Here is a 23,362-nt window from a genome sequence, read left to right as displayed (position 1 = left end):
TCTGGTAAAATACAAATTCAATTCTTTGTTTGTTATTATTTTATAAATATTGGCCAACAAATGACTTGCATCCAGGTTCTGATTTTATTCATACAGAATATACATTATCTCCCTCAGATCATCTCTCCCTTTAGGATTTTCTTTCTTTAACTGCTCTTTCTCATATTTTAACAGTTAATGGAGTATTTTTGAAAATTTTTGTCTTATTCTGGTCTTGAGCTGGTGTTATATTCATTTTGGTCATTACTATTCCATTTAACGGGATCATTGGAATACACGCTTTTTTTATATATACACTGTGCTACAATTTCAAAAATCATTGCTAAAGAATGTCATATAAGCATGACGTGACGGACAAGAACTTACTTTTTTAGAAGAACGAGAAATGCTAACTTATTTTAAGATTTTTCAACCTTACATTACATTTTTACATAAATTTTTTTTATGTAGAATCGAGAATGAGAAAATGACGATACATAATAATAAAACAAATGTATAAAAGCACTTTATATCCCTTTTTTTAAAAACGAGGGACCAAGTTTAAATAACCTGCTTTATAAGTTTCTGACCGTTTATTTCAATTTGCATAAGTTAAATTGTTTTATAGTGGTACAAAACCTTGTTTTGAGCTAGCAATGCTTCTCTCTTGCTGCTCTTTAGATGTACTTAGACACTGGCCTTTTATTATCAAGTTTTGTTGACTTTTTTGGCTTTTGTCTTTGGTGGTCTACCTAAACACCAGTTTTTGTATAAACTTGATATCCAAATGGTGGCAGATAGGTATTGGCAGTGTTGACAAAATTATTGATTGTGCATAACTAACTTTTTCATTGTTAAAAAATTATTTTTAAAGAGTGTTTACACCTTCAAATTGGTTGTTAAGGTTTTTAAACACCACACCTGTAAACTATATGTTACTTGTCTTAATCGCTTGAAAATCCAATTTTGTTTATATTCCACAAATTGCACAAAAGATTTCTGTTGATGTTTGTTGAAAAGATTTTTTTATTTATTTATATTGAAAAAATTTGTTAGTTTGTCTTCAGCACAAAAAGAAGCCCTCAGAAAACAAAGTATTGCCTGCTAGTCTGAAGCTGAGTTTATGGGTCCACCTCTTAGCGAAACCTTGATACCATTCTATTCCTGGCATACCATTTAGTAGAAAGATATGGCTTTGATTAGTAGATTCGTAAAAAATTCCAACTACTGCGATGATATCTGGAAACTTTTTGTCGAATACCCTAACAGCTTAAGTGAAAAATACAGAAATAAAAATAAATTCAAACACCGTATCTTAGCAACAGTTGCTGAACCTCTACTATGTGATTAAACTTTGCATGTTTAACTTTGCATGTGCATGTTTGTGAAGACTGGGTAAAGTAAAAACTTAACATAATACTTTTTCAAGTTGAAAATAGAAAACTAATTTTTTTCAAAAGCACAAGTCTTCTATTAAAGTTCTGATCTAAAGTTGAAATCAATCTTGCAACATTTAAACATTTCTTATTTTAAAATACTGACTTTAAACAACTATAACATATTAATGTCATTTCAACGTCCAAACTTCAAGCCGTTCAATACTCCGAGCGTATTTTTATTTCTTTCAGTTGCGATAAATATTCAAAAATTTGATAGAGATAAAACTACAATAAACTTATTTATGACACGTTTCATCAAATCTTTTTTAACAGTTCTTTTTTCAAACTAAGTGAACTTGTTATTCAAAAACGATTTTTAACGCATGCTTTAGTCAACTGGTTGCTGGCTGCTCTTTCAGTCTTGGTGTGTACAAATTACGAATTCAGTTTCATTGTAAACTTGAGTTTTTTTAATTGAAGAATTTAATGACTACAAAATAAACAATTTTTTTTGTTATAATAAGGTAACAAAAAACTGAGTTAATTAGAATTTTTACACTTTTAAAAGTAAGGGATTAGTTTCGGCTTTAACATTTAATTTTTATGGTTTAATTAATACGTAAAGATAGCTTATTTGCTTATTAGTATTTAAGTCTAGGATTTTATTTGCATAAATGAATTTAATTACACAAATTAGATACTATAAACAAAGGGACAATTAAAATTTATCTGTATGTCTTCAAAACTTTTTTTGTTGTTTAGAACAATCTTGTGCTTTGCAAAAGATTGTTTTTAACATCAAATAATCTTTTTTTCTAAGGAGGTCAAGAATATTATTTAAGAAAGGGAAGCCATGGATATTATCCATAATATTTTGACCTCTTCAATTATAAATAGATTAATAATAAATACTTCTGTAACTACTTGAAAAAGTAGATACGTTGACATATGATTTTGGTTCGAGAAAGTTTTTAAACGCCTAATTAAATTATTAATTGATTATTTAATCACAATTTACATAAAAATTTCCAATTTACAAATTAACACTTTAATTTACTTTACTTAGTTGCTTACAAAGTTTAAAAGTTAAATTCAGAGTTTACCTATTTGTCTGTAAACAAAACTTTCATGTAAAAAATATGACGCATGCCCAAACAATGCAAATGGTTGCTTTTTATCTTTGTAATGTTGGTTAAAATTAAACATTAGGAGTTTGTATACACTTTCAGAATCGGTTATGCTACGAGCACAACTATCGAACATTGAACATTCTGGACCATTTTCGCCATCAAGTAATGAGGTCAAAGGTACTTCCCACAACCCTGGGTAGGATACTAAAAAAAAGTTTGTATTTATTATTTTATTTGCATTTTTCTATTTCCAGAGTGTGTTTTTTACAGTATGATATCATGGACTTACATTCTGGGCACGGCTCATCAACACATTGAGGAACCTGGTAGTCTAGCGTATAAGGCCACCATTTTGTAGCAGCATGAGTAGATAATGAAGTATCATATAAAAAATTGTTGTCTGCCAATACCTTAAGTAAAAAAGTTGATATCTTTTAATAAAAATTACAGACTTAATGAAACAGAAATTTTCAAAACTATTTACGCTTAGTGATTAAATTACTTTAAATACTCCACTAATTTCATACCCTGTACATTGTTTCACCAGGTCTTAAAAAAGGAGTTCTCCAACCACTAATTTTCGCTCCAGTTTTTTCTTCAAGCATTTTCTTTTCACCAAGAACTTCCGCTTCAAGTTCATCATACGCGCTCTGAAATATTTATAACATTTTATGAAATCGAATATTTTGAATTAAATCTTTTAAAATAGTAATTAGGATTAAAATGGAAATAATGAAAAAGACGGTCAAAAAAGTCATTACCAATTACCTAATTGGTAATGACTTTAAATTCTTTTAAATGACTTTAAATACCTTTAAAGACTTCAAATAATTGTTGCAAATATAACTTACCTCAATCATCAAATATAACTTACCTCGATTATCAAATAATACTACCTCCACAACATATAAATTCAACTCTAGCTTAGTTTTTGTTTAATGTTTGTATTTAAAAAATTTTTAATTAACTGCAGCTGTTTTGTTTTTAATTATTATAATTTTTCATTTAATGCTTCTATTTAAAAAAAATACTCTTCACTATTTATTATCTTTTATGTTAATATATTGAAAGATAGTAAACTTTTTTAAAATTTAGAATCAATTCAATAAAATAGCATACATCTCTCCACCAAACATTCGGACTTCGGTGTGTAATTGAATGGTCTGCTATTTCATGACCTGTATAATAAAGTATATATATATATATATATATATATATATATATATATATATATATATATATATATATATATATATATATATATATATATATATATATATATGTATGTATATATACATATATTTTATTTGCATAAATATATATATATATATATATATATATATATATATACGTATATATATATATATATATATATACATACATATATTTTATTTGCATAAATATATATATATATATATATATATATATACGTATATATATATATATATATATATATATATATATATATATATATATATATATATATATATATATATATATATATATATATATATATATATATATACATATATATATATATAAATATATATATATATATATATAAATATATATATATATATACATATATATATATAATATATATATATATATATATATATATATATATATATATATATATATATATATATATATATATATATATATATATATATATATATATATATATATATATATATATATATATATATATATATATATGTATGTATGTATAAACTAGTGGCACGTTTACATAATTTGAATAAAAAAAAGTTTTGAAAACAGACTTGATATTGTTTGGATATAAAAAGTGCTAAAAGTGTTGTTAGTTACAGTTAGCTGTAATGAATCTGAAGATGGGCAATCAACATAGTTTTTATAATGAATAAATTGTTAAAAATAGTTTTATAAAAATATATTCTCATCTATATTGTTTATATTTAATTCAATCAAATTAATTAATTTTAGTTGAACAAAATACTTGTACATTCAATGCAAAACGGAACTATAAAGTCGAAATTTATTTTCTAATAATTGGTAGGTTAAAGACTTTGAATGAAAGGTGTGAAGTGTATTTGTCAGTTCTTGAAAAGTATTGTTATGTTCAATGATTATAAAAATATCATAGTGTTTATACTATAAAGACAAACTTTTCATAACTTAGCTCAAAAATTTCAAAATGATATAGAATGTTTTAAGAAACGTACAGCTCAGTATTAACACTTTAGAGATTTAAATTTAACACAAAAAAAGTTTTTCAGAAAATTGTACCATTTGCATTTTTTATGATAAAATTTATCAAAAATGAAACTTTAAAAGCAGTGTTTTCAAATTAAAAATAAAAATAATGAGGATTTATTTGTACTTTGCTGTGGCTAATTGTACTGGACATCGTTTATTCTCATATTACATGAGATCAACAATGTCAAACGATTGTCTTAATGCATTAGTTTAATTAAATATCTAAACATAGTATAACTATATCTCAGCAGGCACAGAACGTTCACTAGACGTCTTAAAGACGTCGTAAGGACTTCTGAAGTCTATAAGTCTTTGTATAAACGTTTAATGGACGTCTGAACCTGTTGGGATGTTTTAGTACAAAAAGTGATGTTGCTTCTTATTTTAACTTTTAATTTAAACATTGATAATATAGGTGTAATAGTTTAGTTTATTTTATTGTATGTATTAAATTTTTTTTTATGTAGATATTAGTTGAGAATTTGAGAGCGTCTGGAAAATATGTCTAATTTAAAAATTTATCTTATTCTGGCCCTGAAATATAGTGGGTTAATATAAGGTTATTTTAACTGCTTAACGGATAAATTTCTCTTTTGATCAGTTTTTATAGTTCCAAAGAAATTTAAAAAATTCAATTTGTTTGCCTGCGCTAAAACAAGTTGTTAGTCGTTCAATAACATTACTCAATACTACATAAATTACTTGTTTTCAAAATCGGATTCCAAGGAAAATTTTTCAACAAGGCTCATTTTATTTACATTTTTTATTTTGGTTTTCTAGTAGTTCTATTGTTCCAAAACAATTTGAATTTTTATATGATGACTAGATGAAACAAGCTTTCCACGATGCTTTCCATATGTCTCAGATTGCTACAACAACAAGCTATTTTTATTTTTTATTTTTCCGTAAATCATTTTTTTTTACAATGCAGTGAAAGCAAAATTTCTTTTTTTTAAACTTCTGTAGCTAAAATTGCATCACAATCTTGAATTACTACATTGTAAAATTCAATAGGAATTAATACTCTGTGTCACACAACTGATATTATGATGCAAATAAAAGTTCAGGTGGCCGGTTCTAGACAAGAATTCAGGAAAGCCTTTCTAGGAAAGAAACATGAAAATTCTTGCTATGATAGAAAAAAACATGATTACTTTTTAGGATAGAATAATTGAAGGATAGAAAAGAAGAAAGAAATACATATATCCTTTCTGGCAAAGAAAAATGAAAAACTTGCTAGCAAAGACTTTTTTAGGATAGAAATCGCACAAGTAAAAGTCATTTTCTTTCTAGCAAAGAAAATTGGAAAAACGTACTAGCTAAGAAATTTTAGAAAAGAAATTTTAAAAACGTGCTAGCAAAGAAATTTTAAGAATAAATTTGCGCGCAATTTGGTAATTAAAGTTATGATTTTTAATTGAATAAATGTTAAATAATTATAATCGCATTAAATCGCAATAAAGTTTTTTTGGATTAATAAAATAAAACTCTGTCGTAGCAAGTTTTTTAGATTTATTAAATAAAATTCTTTCCTAGCAAGTTTTTCGCATTTATTAAATAAAATTCTTTAAAAAGCAAGTTGTTTACGTTTATTAAAAAATATTCTTTCTTAGAAAGTATTTCAAGTTTCTTTTCAAAATTTCTGCCAAAAAATATTCTTTTGTAAAAATTCTTTTATAGTAAGGTTTCTTTATTTCTATCATAAAACATTCTATTCTGAAATTATTCTTTCCTTGTTTTCTATCCTCATTTTATTCTTGTCTAGCATGGCACACCAAAATTCAGACTTAAAAAAAATTGCTTCATAAATCTTGTTTCTAGATTTTTGATGCAAAACTTAGCAATAGCAAATCTTCCAAAACCAGTTTTACTTCTGAAACATAAGCTTCAAATGATTTTTTTAAAATTTTATTTCATTTGATATTTCGCTGTTAAAATAAATTACAGATGAATTTTACCTGGTAAATATCAATAAATAAAATATTTTAAAAACAGATGGGGACTCAAAGAAGATATGGGTGATCCAATATCACCTCAATCTTTTCATAGAGCCCCTTAATATAACAAAGTATTGTCAAAAATCCATTAAAAATATAAAAGTAATAAAATAAAAAATATATAAAATAAACTAAAGATATAATAAGAATGGAAATTATTTTTACAATTACAAAAATATTTTGCAATAACTATATATTGCAAATTTAGGTATTCAAAGATTCAGAAATAAATACAAACATATACACAAAAGTTTAATAATTAATACATTAAAAGACATCCCATTGGTTATTACTAAGAATAATAAGTAGATTTCATTCTTTCAACTTAATTTGCTAATCAGGTACCCGATAGACACAAAATTAACAATCGATACGTTTAAATGTATATTTGGTGCAGTAAGTTCAAAAACATTCTAGAGCAATTACGTGGTTTTTTTATTTATTTATAGATACTTATTAATTATTTTAATTGTATTTATGTTTTAAGCAGTTTTTGTAATGTCAATTTTTGTTATTTTATATAAATTGATATGAAACTTCTGTAACGAGGAGTGGAATTCAGGATAAAAATAAATTAGTGGAAAGAAAAGAAGTTTTATTTTGATCGAGAAAATTACAAGCTAACCGGGCATGGATTCAAGTATTAAATTATTGGATATGTTTGAAACGATGACGGAACTTCGGACGCTGCCGTTTGGATACAGCGAACAAAAGAGATTGCAAAAATGCAGAATGTAAAACTAGAGTTACTTTTTCCAATCCTTCTAAGAGGAACTACTTATTTAGTATATGATACTTTAAACGGTGAAAATAAGCAAGACGAAGAAGTTTAGTGTATCTTGTTAGCAGCATTCTCTTAAGATGCTTATACGGCATACGAACTTTTTGTAAAACGAAAACTAAATGTTGGAGAGAAGATTGATGTGTTTTTGGCCGACTTGAAACGATTGGCTTATCTTGCTAAATTGTCAGAAGAGCCTGTTCGATTAGCGTTTGTCGTTGGATTGCCCGAGGATTTATCATCAAGATTTCGAGCCTATATGGATCCAATTGATTTTATGTTACCCAAAGAAAGAGCTGCTTTGAATCGTGCATGCGTAGATGATGCTGTTGGTGCTGTGTTTCGAAATCAAGCGATAAAAGTTCCAATGGCATGTTACAACTGCAAAGGGTTAAATTGTATTGCGAGAAACTGTTCTCTTGTAAAGAACCTTGCTCCGAAAAATATATTTCAATGTTTTAAATGTGGGGATGAAGGACACGTGGCTGTAAAATGCCTTAAGACGCAAAGAAACCAGTGCAGGAGCGAGGAATGTGCGCTACCTTGCTCGTAAACAATGGTGGTTTTAGTGCATTGTCTATTATTCATCTAAAAGTTAATAGTATGTTAGCGACAGCTAACATATCATTAACTTTTAGACACGGGGTGTTCAAAGACAATCATAAATCAAAAACTGTTGTCAAGAAATCAAAATAAACCTCAGAATCCGCCGAAGACAGTAGCTTTTGACGGTAAAATTCATCAATCTAATGGATTGGCGGTTGTTTTTATTGAGGTTGATGGTATTCAAGTGCGAGACGAAGTTATTTTGGTGGATTTTCAACTGTTTGAAGTTAGAGGGTGTCCACAAATGACGTCACACATCTAGGGGAGGGAGGGGGTTCAGACTTTTGTGACGATCTGTGACAAGGAGGAGAAATACAGGGGTGGGTGGGTGTCGTGGTTTGCAGAAGTGTGACGTCACAATATATATATATATATATATATATATATATATATATATATATATATATATATATATATATATATATATATATATATATATATATATATATATATACGTAAGTGTATATATATGAATAAAGAAAATATCTTTATATTATCATGTATAATATTGTATACTTGAAAGAGTGCTCAATAGATAAACTAGAGCTATATAATATATATGTTACTGTTAAGTAGTAAAAATGTAATTTTGCTACGATTTGTTTCGTGGACGTTACGGTTTATATTTGTATTTTAGATCGTTACGGGACGGAAATTGATTAGTAGTTAGGTTAATAATATTATTAATTTGTTTTTAGTTGGCTAATAATTGTGAAATAGTTATATGTTTAATGTTGTTTAAAATTTTTTTATGTGTTCTGAAAAACGAACTTTTTTATGTGAAAAACGAACTTTTTTATGTTTTTTAAACGAATTTTTTTATGTGTTCTGAAAAACGAACAAAACAATGAAACAAACGATAATTACGGTTTTAAATCAAAACTAACACCCCCTCAATGTACCGAGCTAAACGACTTTGAAAATGACCTTTTAAATTTAGTAAAATCTTTTAAATTCAGAAACATAAACGATCAATTTCAAACAAAAATAAAAAAAGATATCCTTAAAATTGTAACCAGCAAAGAAGTTCACGTATTTGCTGATAAAACCAATAATCTATATAAAATGTCTGCTGAAAGTTACAATAAACTGATGAACGAAAATGTTACAAAAACCTATAAAAAAGCACCGGCTAATTTAGAAAAATCAGTCAACCTAGAAGCCAACCAAATAGCTTTAAAACTAAATTTAAATAACCGAATAGAATACCTAGCAAAATCTCCAGCATTTATCACCTTAAAAGACCATAAAGAAAACTTTCAATCAAAACCTGCTTGCCGTCTCATTAACCCGGCAAAAAGCGAAATCGGAATAATAAGCAAAAAAGTCTCAGACATTACTAACACATACTTAAGAAACAGCCTAAAAGTAAACCAATGGAAAAATACCACCGACGTTATTAATTGGTTCAACGGCATAGAAGACAAAAATAGTTGTCTCTTCATCCAATTTGACATAAATGAATTTTATCCATCTATAACTACAGAAATATTTAATAAAGCCGTTTCCTTTGCAAAACAACACACCACAATAACAGACGAACAACTTAGAATTATAACACATAGCCGAAAATCCCTCCTCTACTACAACAATAACACATGGATAAAAAAATTGAACCATGAAAGTTTTGATGTAACAATGGGCAGCTACGATGGCGCTGAAATTTGCGAACTAGTAGGGATCTACATTCTCAACGAATTATCTAATATAATTATAAAAATCGACATAGGGCTTTACCGTGATTATGGCTTGTTGATAATACGCAATTCCAACGGCCAAGAAATGGAGCGAATCCGAAAAAATATAATCCAAAAGTTTAAAGACGTTGGATTTCAAGTAGACATAAAAACAAATCTTAAATCAGTTAACTTCCTTGATGTAACTTTCAATTTAGCCCAAAACACCCATAAGTCTTTTAAAAAACCCAACGATAATCTTCAATATATCCACATATCTTCTAACCACCCACCACAAATTATTAAACACTTACATACTTCAATATCAAACAGACTATCACAAAATTCCTCCAGCGAAGTTATATTTAATCAATCTAAAAACGAATATGAACAAGCACTAAAAAATAGCGGATACAAAAACTACTCCCTCAAATATCAGATCAAACAAAAAATACCCCAGAAAAATCGTAAACGCAATATCATATGGTTCAACCCCCCATTTAATAAAAACGTCTCCACAAATGTTGCAAAAATGTTCTTGTATTTACTAGAAAAAAACTTCCCTAAGTCACACAAACTTCACAAAATCTTAAACAGAAACACTGTAAAGGTAAGCTACAGTTGCACTGAAAATATAGAAAAAATTATAAAAAACTACAACAAAAAAATTATCTTCCCTAGAATTGAAAATAATGATCCAAAATGCAACTGTCGAAACAAAGCAGAATGCCCCCTGAATGGTAAGTGCAAATTAACAAATATTATATATAAATGCATCATCGCAGCAAAAAACCAACCCAGCAAAGTTTATATAGGATTAACGGAAGGTTTGTATTTAATATTGTTGAATGATGATTAACAAATCATCATTCAACAATATTAAATACAAAAATTCGACCGCCCTATCAAAATATTTCTGGGATTTAAAAAGCAATTTTAATGAAACTCCTATGCTAACATGGTCTATTCTCAAATCAGTATCCCCCTACTCAAATATTTCCAAAAGATGCCCACTATGTCTGTATGAGAAATTTACTATTATATCATATCCAAAACCTGAAGAAATGTTAAATAAGAGAACCGAAATTATATCAAAGTGCCGCCACGAAAATAAATTTTTAATAAAAAATTACAAAGCTCGCTACAAACCTGACTAACAACTATAAATAAAAATAACTATACTAATCTGCTCCATATATCTCTAGGCTAACTAATAAATTACTCACATACACAGCTTTTGTAATATATTTCATAATATTATGTACATTTTTATATCAATTTTAATTCTTATTTTCTTATTTTTATTTTATTATTTTTTAACACACAAATAATACACATTAACACATAAAAAAATTTTAAACAGCATTAAACATATAACTATTTCACAAATATTAGCCAACTAAAAACAAATTAATAATATTATTAACCTAACTACTAATCAATTTCCGTCCCGTAACGATCTAAAATACAAATATAAACCGTAACGTCCACTAAACAAATCGTAGCAAAATTAAATTTTTACTACTTGCCTGATGATTGTGATAACACATAAAACTCAGAGTTGCAATATTAAATTATATTATAAACATTAGCATTTAGCTAATTCCTGGTACTGCGGGTAACAGTAACATATATATTATATATATATATATATATATATATATATATATATATATATATATATATATATATATATATATATATATATATATATATATTATATATATATATATATATATATATATATATATATATATATATATATATATATATATATATATATATATATACATATATAAATATTTATTTGGGTGGTGGCTGCAGGACACAAATTAATTCCATTGGTGTATGCTGGAATCTTAATTCAGCCGAATGGTCTTGGAAACCAAGAAGCAGTAGCATATTCTGGACCAACTTATATAGCGATCGGATCAGGAAAACACTCAAAATCAACAGCATTCAGCTATGGACTTGATTTTCAAAGATTGCCTACACTCTTGGAGTTTGACATCATTACCAGAATTGGTATTGATCGATAGGTTAAATCAATTTTAGTTTTGAAAGTTGATGGTGGCCCTGATTAGAACCCAAGATACCAAAAAGGAATACAGGTTGCAGTACACCACTTTATTCAGCATGATTTTTATGCTTTATTTCTTGCTACAAACGCTCCCGGAAAAAGTGCATTTATTATTATTTGACTCTTTTCGTCAAACTAACCACTCTTTTTATAAAAAGAAAACTGCACGCAACCAACCAAAGACTGCAAACTGCCCACAATCATTTGTAACGCCTCTCTCGTTCAGATAGCTACCATAGTGGTCATGTGGTAATATCAATCCAGCAAGTTCCTTACTAAGTGGTGCCATTTTTCTTTCAACTCTAATAAATGCACTTTTTTAAGACATCGTTAAGACGATGAAGTTTGCAATGAAAATTTTAAAAATGTACTTCAAGAAGTTTATGATGAGGTGGGAAAGTGCAATCTAGCTTATGATGTTTGGGCAGTAAATGGTGACAAGGATGATGTGTGGGTTGACGCTAGTTTTTTGGCAATCGGTGTTCTTATTCAAATTGGTAAAACTACTGCAGAGGACGCAACATGGCTACGAAAAGAAATGCCTGATGATCATATAAAAATGGCGGAGCGGGATGCTGTAATGCGAGGAATGAATATGGCTTTGATGTGGAAACTAAAAAAAGTGACTATTTTCACAGATTCCTTGACAGTGTTTCACTGGGTCTCTGACGCTCTTAGTGGTAAGTCAAGATTGAAATCGAAAGCAATGGGTAAAATGTTGATTCAAAGAAGACTAAGCGTTCTGCAACAATTTATTGAAAAATATGGTCTTTTTTTTAATTTTATTTAGGTGCCCCAAGAAGACCTAGAATCTCCTGCTTATGGCCGCACATTAATGTTAATGCCACGGTCTTAATGTTAATGTAAAACTTGTTCCTTCATAAGAAAATTTAGCTGACGCATTGACCAGAGTTTAAAGCAGATGGTTAAATAAATTGACAGAAGCTAAATCTATTTCTAGCATACACAAGAGAACCGGACACTTTGGAGTAAATCAAACATTAAACTTTGTTGGTAAAGTACTTCCGACCGCTGCTAAAATGACATTTGAGCTGTAATTAAAAATTGCGAACCATGTCAGTCAATAGATCCAGCACCTGTACAATAGGTAAAGGGAAAATTTAACCATAAAGAAAATTGGAAAAGAGTGGCCATGAATATCACGCATTTTGGCACAGAAAAATTTCTTTTCTAATTGATTGTGGACCTTTAAGATACGCACTGTAGCGACAACTTTCGAATTCATATTGAAGTATTGCGATTACTCAAATGCTCCACCTGATCATTTGTGAACAAAGAGCGCTATTTGAAGTTTGACAAATAACGAAGCAACTTTTAAAACTGAGGAGTTGAGAAGTTTTTTCATGGTTGGGGAGTGCTCATTAGGTGCGAAGAGAATAGAATTGTGGAAAAAAACCACCGTTCAAATAAGAGAATTGCAGGAAGATCAAAAGCGTCAATACCGGAAGCAGTATTGACGCTTTTGATCTTTTGATTGGTACAATGCCTTTTCCGACAAAAATAATGCAAGCCCGATGGAGAAAATATACAGGTATCAAATTGACGTGAAAGAATTGAGGAAAGATATTCTTCCGGCAAAAGCTGGCATAAACGAAACGTTTAACAATATTGATAACGTATGGTTGAATCCATTAAATGCAAAGTACTATACTAAGTGGCAGCCAGCAAAAATAACTGGAAATATTTCAAAACAAGTTGTAGAAGTCAATGGCGTTCCGCGTCACGTTAAACAAACAGATCTCAAATTGACACTTGAACATTATGCGATATTCCTAAAGTTGAAGTAGAAATGAACAGAGGCAGTCGTCGTGATAACGCGGAAAACCATGTTGAGCAAAGTAAAAGTGTGTTAGAGACGAGTTAAGAAGACGTACTACAAACAAATGGTGAAGAATATAATGGATTGCAAGAAGTAGAAGTGTCTTTGCCAAGAAGTGTTGTTGCCTCGAGAACGGCGCGTGCCCAAAAAATGCAACAATTATTATTTGTAAAATCTTTAAGGACCAAGGAGAAGTGTAAATTTGGTGTAGAAATTTCAAGAACATTCTATGGCAATTACGTGGTTAATAGTTTTTAATTATTTTAATTGTAATTATGTATTAAGTGTTTTTTTGTAATTTCGATTTATGTGTGTGTTTTATATAAATTGAGGTAAAACTTTTGTAAAGGGTAAAAGAATTCAGGTTTAATAAGAAGTTTTGTTTTGAGCGAGAAAATTACATTAGATAATAATTTTAAATTTTCTTAAAATTCTCAATATGAATTTCTTAAAATTCTCTTCATCTTAAAATTTATAATATGAAATGAATCTGATGTGCAATTTACTATTATTGCATATTACTTTACAAAATGTCTTTCTTACAAATACACTGCTTAGCAAGATCAGAAGATTCTGCAATAAAATTATTTTTAAATCGTTTTAGAGGTAGTGTACTAGCAGTCTTTCGTCCAATTTTTTGAGCTATTTTAAGAACACGTTTTTTTTAGAACAGCGTTTCAATTAGAAAACAACTCTATCAGACCTAAAAGTGGTTAGCTGTAGTTAATTAAGATTGGGAAGCAATAATTAGCTTAAAGCAAACATTGTTCCAAAACAACCGGCAAGAATAGCAATACATAAAGAAAACTAATTTTGTTCCTAACAAATTAGACTAGTGACGGTTATTTATGCTTAACATTGAAACATAAGAGAAATGTCACGTTTTCTAAATGACCGGTGAAGCAATTATTAGGGTGGAATGCAAGAAACAAACTTGAAACTTGAAGTCATACTTCAAATCTGAAATGTGACTTAAGAAAATGCAAAGAGCGAACTTGAACTTCAAGCTATACTTGAAAACTGGCGGTTTTTAAGTTAGATTTGAAAAGTCTACTTGAGCAAGCAAAAATCTTTTCCAAATGCAAGCGAACTTAAAACTTCAAGTTATACTTCAAATCTGAAGTCTGACTAAAATTTAATGCAAGAAAAAAACTTAATAATAACGTTAGTTCCGTTATTGCATAATGGGGTCTATAAAATATATGGACCCCGTTATGGAATAGAGACCCAATATTTACAATATTTCGAGATAATTTAGAAAAAGAATTTTAAAACTAAACGTAACTCAGTTTTGCAATATGAAATTATTAACAAATACATTTACAGCCTCTTGCTAATGTGACTATAAATAGAATATTATTTTAGATATTTATAATTAGCATTTTTTCCAATTAATAACTCATTTAAAAAAAAAGGTTGATTGGTTCCCTATTGCATAACGGAGTTCATATATCAGCTATTGCTTCTTTTATGAAACTGAAGTTTTATTTATATATAAACAATCTTTTTATTTTATTTTATATATAAAAAATTTTTAAGATATCTTGGAACAATAAATGGAACATCTTTATACCAGGTCCTGAGGGAAAAAATTCAAACTTGTAGCGAATCATAAAAGAGTATTTTTCTTTAAACTGCCAGGTAATAAAGATCCTTCAAAAGAAATTCTGTCTGCTTGTATTCAATAGGCTAGATGTGTTCAAGGATCACGAGTTTTTACCAGCTCCTTTATTAAACAAGCTTTAGAAGCTCATCAACACGTTCATATTATAGGGCATAACGTCCCATATTATCAGCACAAGTGTGACTGTGGAATTTTGCTTTTGAATTTAAAAAAAAGATTTGTTTGCAATATCCCTTTACAAATGAAGTTTAAAACTTTTTAGACATTATTGTATCTTGCAATGCTTCACAACGTTGCCTTTATAAAAAATGATCTTAGGGTATATGATAAAATACAAAATGATCTTAGGGTATATGATAAAATACAAAATGATCTTAGGGTATATGATAAAATACAAAATGATCTTAGGGTATATGATAAAATACAAAATGATCTTAGGGTATATGATAAAATACAAAATGATCTTAGGGTATATGATAAAATACAAAATGATCTTAGGGTATATGATAAAATACAAAATGATCTTAGGGTATATGATAAAATACAAAATGATCTTAGGGTATATGATAAAATACAAAATGATCTTAGGGTATATGATAAAATACAAAATGATCTTAGGGTATATGATAAAATACAAAATGATCTTAGGGTATATGATAAAATACAAAATGATCTTAGGGTATATGATAAAATACAAAATGATCTTAGGGTATATGATAAAATACAAAATGATCTTAGGGTATATGATAAAATACAAAATGATCTTAGGGTATATGATAAAATACAAAATGATCTTAGGGTATATGATAAAATACAAAATGATCTTAGGGTATATGATAAAATACAAAATGATCTTAGGGTATATGATAAAATACAAAATGATCTTAGGGTATATGATAAAATACAAAATGATCTTAGGGTATATGATAAAATACAAAATGATCTTAGGGTATATGATAAAATACAAAATGATCTTAGGGTATATGATAAAATACAAAATGATCTTAGGGTATATGATAAAATACAAAATGATCTTAGGGTATATGATAAAATACAAAATGATCTTAGGGTATATGATAAAATACAAAATGATCTTAGGGTATATGATAAAATACAAAATGATCTTAGGGTATATGATAAAATACAAAATGATCTTAGATAAAATATATATGATAAAATACAAAATGATCTTAGGGTATATGATAAAATACAAAATGATTTTAGGGTATATGATAAAATACAAAATGATCTTAGGGTATATGATAAAATGTGAAATTATAATGAGGAAAATGATGCATTTACGAAAGGTTTTGAAGGAGAAACAAAAAGAAATTAAAATAGTGACTTGACTCTTTTTATAAATATTTAACTTACCAAAAAAAAAGAAGCATAAATAATAGAAAAGTATCAACAAAGAAAATCTTTTTTATTAATAAAGTAAATAAAGAAATCAATCTGAAAAAAAAACTATTATTTTGTGAATAAAAATAACATTCAAAAACATATAAATGCTCTAATAAAATAAACCTTAAAATTGTGTTTATTAAAACTGGTGTATTAATATGTAACATTGTCAATATTTTTAGTAAATTTCCATTTTAATGTCATGTTACTTTTATTATTTTTTTGGCTTTCCTGGTACTTCAAGTTTTCTGATAATTTTAGAAGACCTTACTTCAAATATAAACCACAGTGACTCATTTGGTTACTTGGTATTTAATAACATTGATATATTAAAATAATATATATAAAGACAAGGGAGAAAGCTAAGTTTGTTTCGTATCAATAGTTGTACCTTAAAAGTGTACTTAAGGAATAACCTTTAAGTTTTTTGAAAATCTAATAAAAATTCTATGATTGCAATATTATTTATTGCAATGTCATATTGCCGAAAAATTATTTAATTCTATTTTAATTCTAAAATAGAATTAAATGATTTTGTGGCAATATTTGCAGAATGTTAACTCTTGTTATGGTAATAGGGTTTGATTAGGTCAGTTTTGCCAGTCTTCTGTTACTCTTTTAAATTTAAAAAACATATGGGTTTATTAAATTAGTTGTTTATATTATAAACTTAATATTGCAAAGAACTTTTTCTCTAACTCATATATTAAACTAAATGGCCACACTCTTCCTGTCACTCTTCCTGTGCTTTTTGTATTTTTTTGCGTTGCACAAATAACCACACTCTTCCTGTGGTTACGATACAAGTCAGCTCAAACTAAGAGACATAATTTTGCAAAGCATCCTTATTTGACATAAGTATAAACATTTAAGTATTTGAAATTTGCTCCATTTCTTGAGGTTTGCTATCTCAAAGCCTAAAAAATGCTTGATCCACCCTGATCTCTATAAAATTTTTTTTAAGGTGCCCCAAGAAGTCCTTACGTTCTTATCACAGAGCACCGCGGATGAGTATTTGAAAAGAAGTTCACGCCTCCTTCCTTATCAATTTTGTAAAGCTCGCCGAGAGGTGATCTATGGATCTTCTCAACGCATGCGCGCTAACCACTGAGCTACGGCTGCTTGACTTTGATCGTTTTGATCCTATCGTTCTACAACTGACTTGTTAGCCGTTATAACAAAATGTTTTGTTGTATTTTTTTTTTGTACCATTTTCTTCCTACTGATATTGTTCTCTACCTTTATATATATATATATTATATATATATATATATATATATATATATATATATATATATATATATATATATATATATATATATATATATATATATATATATATATATATATATATATATATATATATATATATATATATATCATATTCGTCCTGATATTGAAAACTGTTGTCATGATTTTTTACTAATGTTTTGTTAGCTCCTAACGTAATTTGTAGGGGTGCACTGATGCATCGGCCTCGACATTGGTCTTGGTAGCCATCGGCCGATGCTGATTGTTTAAAAAAATGAGTTTTTTTAATTTTGTGTTTCTATATTGTATAAAAAATAAAATAAATATTTTTTTTCAAACAGTATAGAGACAAAAAATTAAAAAGACTCATTTTTCAAAACAATTGGCACCGTCCTTGGTAACCATCGGCCAACGCCGATTGTTTTTTAAATGAGACTTTTTAATTTTGTGTTTCTAAACTATATAAAAAAAATATATATATATATTTTTTTATACTATATAGAAATACAAAATAAAAAAAAACGGATTTTTTTTTAAACTATTGGCACCGGCCGATGGTTACCATGACCGATGCCGAGGCTGATGCATCGGTGCACCCATAGTAATTTATGTTTGCTTGCAGCCTTGTTGGAGTTGAACTTTTTTTGATAAAAATTTTTACGAGAAAAATAAATAATAGGAACTTTATGTTTGACATATATGTTTTGCTAATAACCGCATAGCATATATGCTATTTGAACAAAATAATAGAATGTAACACAAGCATATTTAGTTAAGTCAAGTTTTTTTATTACCAGGTTTTATAAAATATAAAATACAAAAGTAAAAATTGTTATTTTTGTAACACCTTTTAATACATTTTTATAACTTAATATTTAAAAGTTTAAAACTCAAATATATTATTTAAAAATATATAAATAACTTGCTTTATTTCAAAGGTTTTCCCTTCACAAATACTCTACCGCTATTCTTATTTTTCCAATTCCACCTTTAAATCAATGACTTTTAAGTTTTTAAAGTTTGACTTTCTCAAGCGCAAACTTGAAACTTTCAAGTTTCGTTAACGCATTTGCTCAAGCTTTTTTTTGAAGTCTAACTTGACGAAGTTAGACTTCAAAGTTCAAGTTAAACTTTACTCAAGTTTGCTTCTTGCATTTCACCCTTAATTATATTATTGCATAAATGGTAATCTTTTTTTTTGTATGTGTGTGTATGTGTGTGTGTGTGTGTGTGTGTGTGTGTGTGTGTGTGTGTGTGTGTGTGTGTGTGTGTGTGTGTGTGTGTGTGTGTGTGTGTGTGTGTGTGTGTGTGTGTGTGTGTGTGTGTGTGTGTGTGGGCGGTTTTTAAGGTGCTTTCATAAGTCTTTACAGTTTTATTACAGAGCACCGTGGACTTTTTAACACGGAAGTTCACGGCTTCTTCCTTGTAAATATCGCCTATTTGGAAAGAGCCGGCGTTAAACCGCGGATCTTTTGGTTTTGAGTCAGAACTCTGACCTTTGCGCCACGACTGCACTATATCTACAAATTTTATATTCTGTTTGTAGTCAAATTTTGTAATAATCAACAATTTTGTAGTCAGTGTTGTGGCTAGTGGGTCGCTCTTAAAAATATTTTCACTAAGTATAACTGAAAAAAATAAATTAAATAAATCCTGAAATTTACCAAAGGGCCCCTAAATTTGCAAATGGGCCCCTAAATTCCCTAGGCGCTAGGGTGTGGATAGTCTAGCCACGGCTCTGTATGTAGTCATCACAAAATCAATTTAGTCATTGTGAACAATAACCATATTAGTAAGATAGTGGCTTAGGAAAAATAGAGCTTTTTAAGTAGCTTAATGAAGTTGTACAAATAATATGTTTTTAATCATTTTGCAGCTGAAGTCGTAAGCTAAAATTTTTATTTTTTTTTAATGTTAAAAAATTTATCATTAAAGAGTGACTTAAAGTATTACAATTTTTAAAATATAAAAAATTGTATAAACAATTTTGCACTAACTGAAATTAAAAGTTATCAATAAAATTATAGAAACACACAGTTATAGAATATTTAGCAGGTCCTTTACTTTTCGCCTTTTATTTCTTGAAATCAAAATAGATACTAAACTAAAGTTTAAAATAAACGAACCTTTTTGAAACAACTTTTTAACGAGATTGAAATCAGTATATTCTGCAGAAACATAAAATGTTGCTGCAATCGGACAACCATTAGGATTTTTCATTTCATCAAGTAACTTCATATAAAAGTTGTAGTTTAATGAATTGACAGCGTCATCCATTGTGAACATAATAATTTGCGGAACTTCTTCTTTAGAAAGATTTCCAGGAATTTCTTCACTTGCACACCGGCAATATGGAAGTAGACATTTGTTTTGATTACAATTAACCGCTTTTACTAAATTATTTTAATGAAAACAAACTTTTTTTCTATATTATCGACAGAAAATTAAAAATACTATTAAAGAAATATGGCTAACCAGCGAAAATTGTTTTAGAGGATTTGCAGTGGACCTATATTAGCATTTTTGAGCAGTTCATTAGAGTTATGCTCATCGGTTAATTAGTGGATTATTAAAATGTTAACAGTTATTAGTCATTGGCTAGCCACTTTTGGCGGCCGCCACTAATGATCCACAAAGTAACCAACGAGTAAAACTACAGTAGACCGCTCAAAATGTCTCATTAGTTCCATTGAAAATCCACTATAAAATGTTGCTGGATACCTATAACGTGAAAAAGTTTCCAGGATAAAAATTATTACATAAAAGTACTTCCTCACCATAATTTTTTTGACTAGTTACGTTAGTTTTAAGTGTTTGAAAGTTGGTAGAACTAATAGCTTCTGTAATGGGCAGCTTAGTAGTAATTTGAGACTGTTTTAATGTTGTATCTTGAATTACAACAGTTGTGGCTTCAGTAGCTGATGTCGGTAAAAGAGTGGTTAAATCTACAGAAGCTTGACACGAACTTGAAGTCCAAAAACATGACAGTAAGTTATTATCCCATACTAAAGGTGAAGGGCAGGAGCGTAACACTTTAACGCCATTAGCGCAAATGAAAAATTGTTGGCAATTGGCAGGATTTGGATAAAATTTTCCGTTTTCACAAGGACCTAATAATACATCGTTATCTATATAAATATTTCATAACGCAAATAAACATATAATAACTTAAAGTAATCTTAAATAGAATGTATATATAATATATATACATATATATATTTTATATATTTTTATGTGAGTATGAATGTGTATGTATGTATAATATATATATTTATATTATACATAGTTGTGTGAGTGTTAAATACTATGTATATACAATATATATTTATAGTATATATATTATATACATTTGTGTATGTATATGTATGTATGTTTGTATGTATGTATGTATGTATGTATGTATGTATGTATGTATGTATGTATGTATGTATGTATGTATGTATGCATGTATGTATGTATGTATGTATGTATGTATGTATGTATGTATGTATGTATGTATGTATGTATGTATGTATGTATGTATGTATGTATGTATGTATGTATGTATGTATGTATGTATGTATGTATGTATGTATGGATGCATGTATGTATGTATGTATGTATGTATGTATGTATGTATGTATGTATGTATGTATGTATGTATGTATGTATGTATGTATGTATGTATGTATGTATGTATGTATGTATGTATGTATGTATGTATGTATGAATGTATGTATGTATGTATGTATGTATGTATGTATGTATGTATGTATGTATGTATGTATGTATGTATGTATGTATGTATGTATGTATGTATGTATGTATGTATGTATGTATGTATGTATGTATGTATGTATGTATGTATGTATGTATGTATGTATGTATGTATGTATGTATGTATGTATGTATGTATGTATGTATGTATGTATGTATGTATGTATGTATGTATGTATGTATGTATGTATGTATGTATGTATGTATGTATGTATGTATGTATGTATGTATGTATGTATGTATGTATGTATGTATGTATGTATGTATGTATGTATGTATGTATGTATGTATGTATGTATGTATGTATGTATGTATGTATGTATGTATGTATGTATGTATGTATGTATGTATGTATGTATGTATGTATGTATGTATGTATGTATGTATGTATGTATGTATATATATATATATATTTTTTGTTTGATTTTTATCCCCAAGGCTTCTCAAGTAACTACAGTTAAAGAGGCTTCTCAATTTTTTTATTTTCAATTTTTTTTTTATTCGCAACAAAAGGAGAAGGGGATTTTGGACCCCAAACATTTTGATTGTAGACCGAATATTTTACCACTAGTCTAGACTAGTCTAGACTAGTCTGAACTAGTACTGCCGCGTTAAACTTGTTAAAATTATGTCAATGGTTTACTTTATTTACAAAAAGGAATTAAAATATTAAAAAATGTACCTTTTAAAATATTTATTGTTGCAGGTAATGTAGAAGATAATGTAGTCGATGTTGTTATCGGAAATGATGTAGCACTAGGTTTGGTATCACTTGTAACAGCCGAGTCTTGACATGTACCACTAATGCATGTAAGTAAACTATTGTCCCAAACCAATGGATAAGGACATGAAAGTGAATACAATTGACCGTTTGAGCATACAAAATAATGTCTGCAATCTACGGTATCTGGATAAAATTTACCATTATTGCAGACATCTTTACCTGTTTGGTAAAACAAATAAAAAAAATTAAGAAGTTAGAAAACTAAGAAATATTGTCTACTGGTCTATCTAGAAGTCAAGTTAGCAGAACTGCTTTTTTAAGTTAACTGTTTTTAAGTTTACCATGATTTTCAAATTAACCTTGGTTTTTATAAATTCAAAAATAGACAGAAGTTTATAATTATTTCATCTATCGCAACTTCCTCTCTAACACTGACAAGTCAAATTATCATGGAGTATCATAGAGATCATCATGGAGAGTATCATAAGGGTATCAAAGAGATAAAACAAGACTCTTATTTATTCAGAGCTGATACGGTAAAGTTTGAAATTTTTGTCAAAAAATAAATATAAATTTGGGTTGTCCGGCAACAATCACTATTTGCAAAAATTTTATATACTCTACTAGGCTTCGCTGAAGCTAAAATAATAATTTTGATAATTAAAAAACATTTGAGCATTATAATTGTGTTTATCAAAATTCAAGTTTGATACCCACCAAGTCCCTTAAAGTATCGTAATCATGTTGTATCTAAACACAGCGGCATTGTTTGTCAGTTGATATATATCTATAAACACGGTGTGTCCCAAAAATAACCAAACTTTTTGGTCTTGTGCAATAAAAGCAGTTGTTTTCCTGCTGGATATTCAAGTCTAACACGACAAATTCTTTTTCACA

At 28.2% G+C, this 23,362-nt stretch overlaps 1 protein-coding gene across 1 annotated transcript in view; it reads right to left on the bottom strand.

Moving 5' to 3' along the window:
- Positions 1-23,362, bottom strand: part of LOC100205709 (chitin deacetylase 8) — a 41,589-nt gene that overhangs the window by 1,777 nt on the left and 16,450 nt on the right. Inside the window, exons 2-8 of the mRNA XM_065800949.1 lie at positions 22,424-22,684; positions 20,763-21,095; positions 20,112-20,378; positions 3,608-3,666; positions 3,016-3,138; positions 2,778-2,898; positions 2,462-2,692 (exon numbers count right to left, since the gene is read on the bottom strand). Coding sequence (XP_065657021.1) covers positions 2,462-2,692; positions 2,778-2,898; positions 3,016-3,138; positions 3,608-3,666; positions 20,112-20,378; positions 20,763-21,095; positions 22,424-22,684 — 1,395 coding nt within the window. The remainder of the gene's footprint in view (positions 1-2,461; positions 2,693-2,777; positions 2,899-3,015; positions 3,139-3,607; positions 3,667-20,111; positions 20,379-20,762; positions 21,096-22,423; positions 22,685-23,362) is intronic.

The sequence above is a fragment of the Hydra vulgaris genome, chromosome 07 (genome assembly GCF_038396675.1).
Source record: "Hydra vulgaris chromosome 07, alternate assembly HydraT2T_AEP".
In the NCBI taxonomy this organism is placed as follows: Eukaryota; Metazoa; Cnidaria; class Hydrozoa; order Anthoathecata; family Hydridae; genus Hydra; species Hydra vulgaris.
The sequence above is the reverse complement of the archived record's forward strand: the minus strand, read 5'-3'. Positions and strand labels throughout refer to the sequence as shown.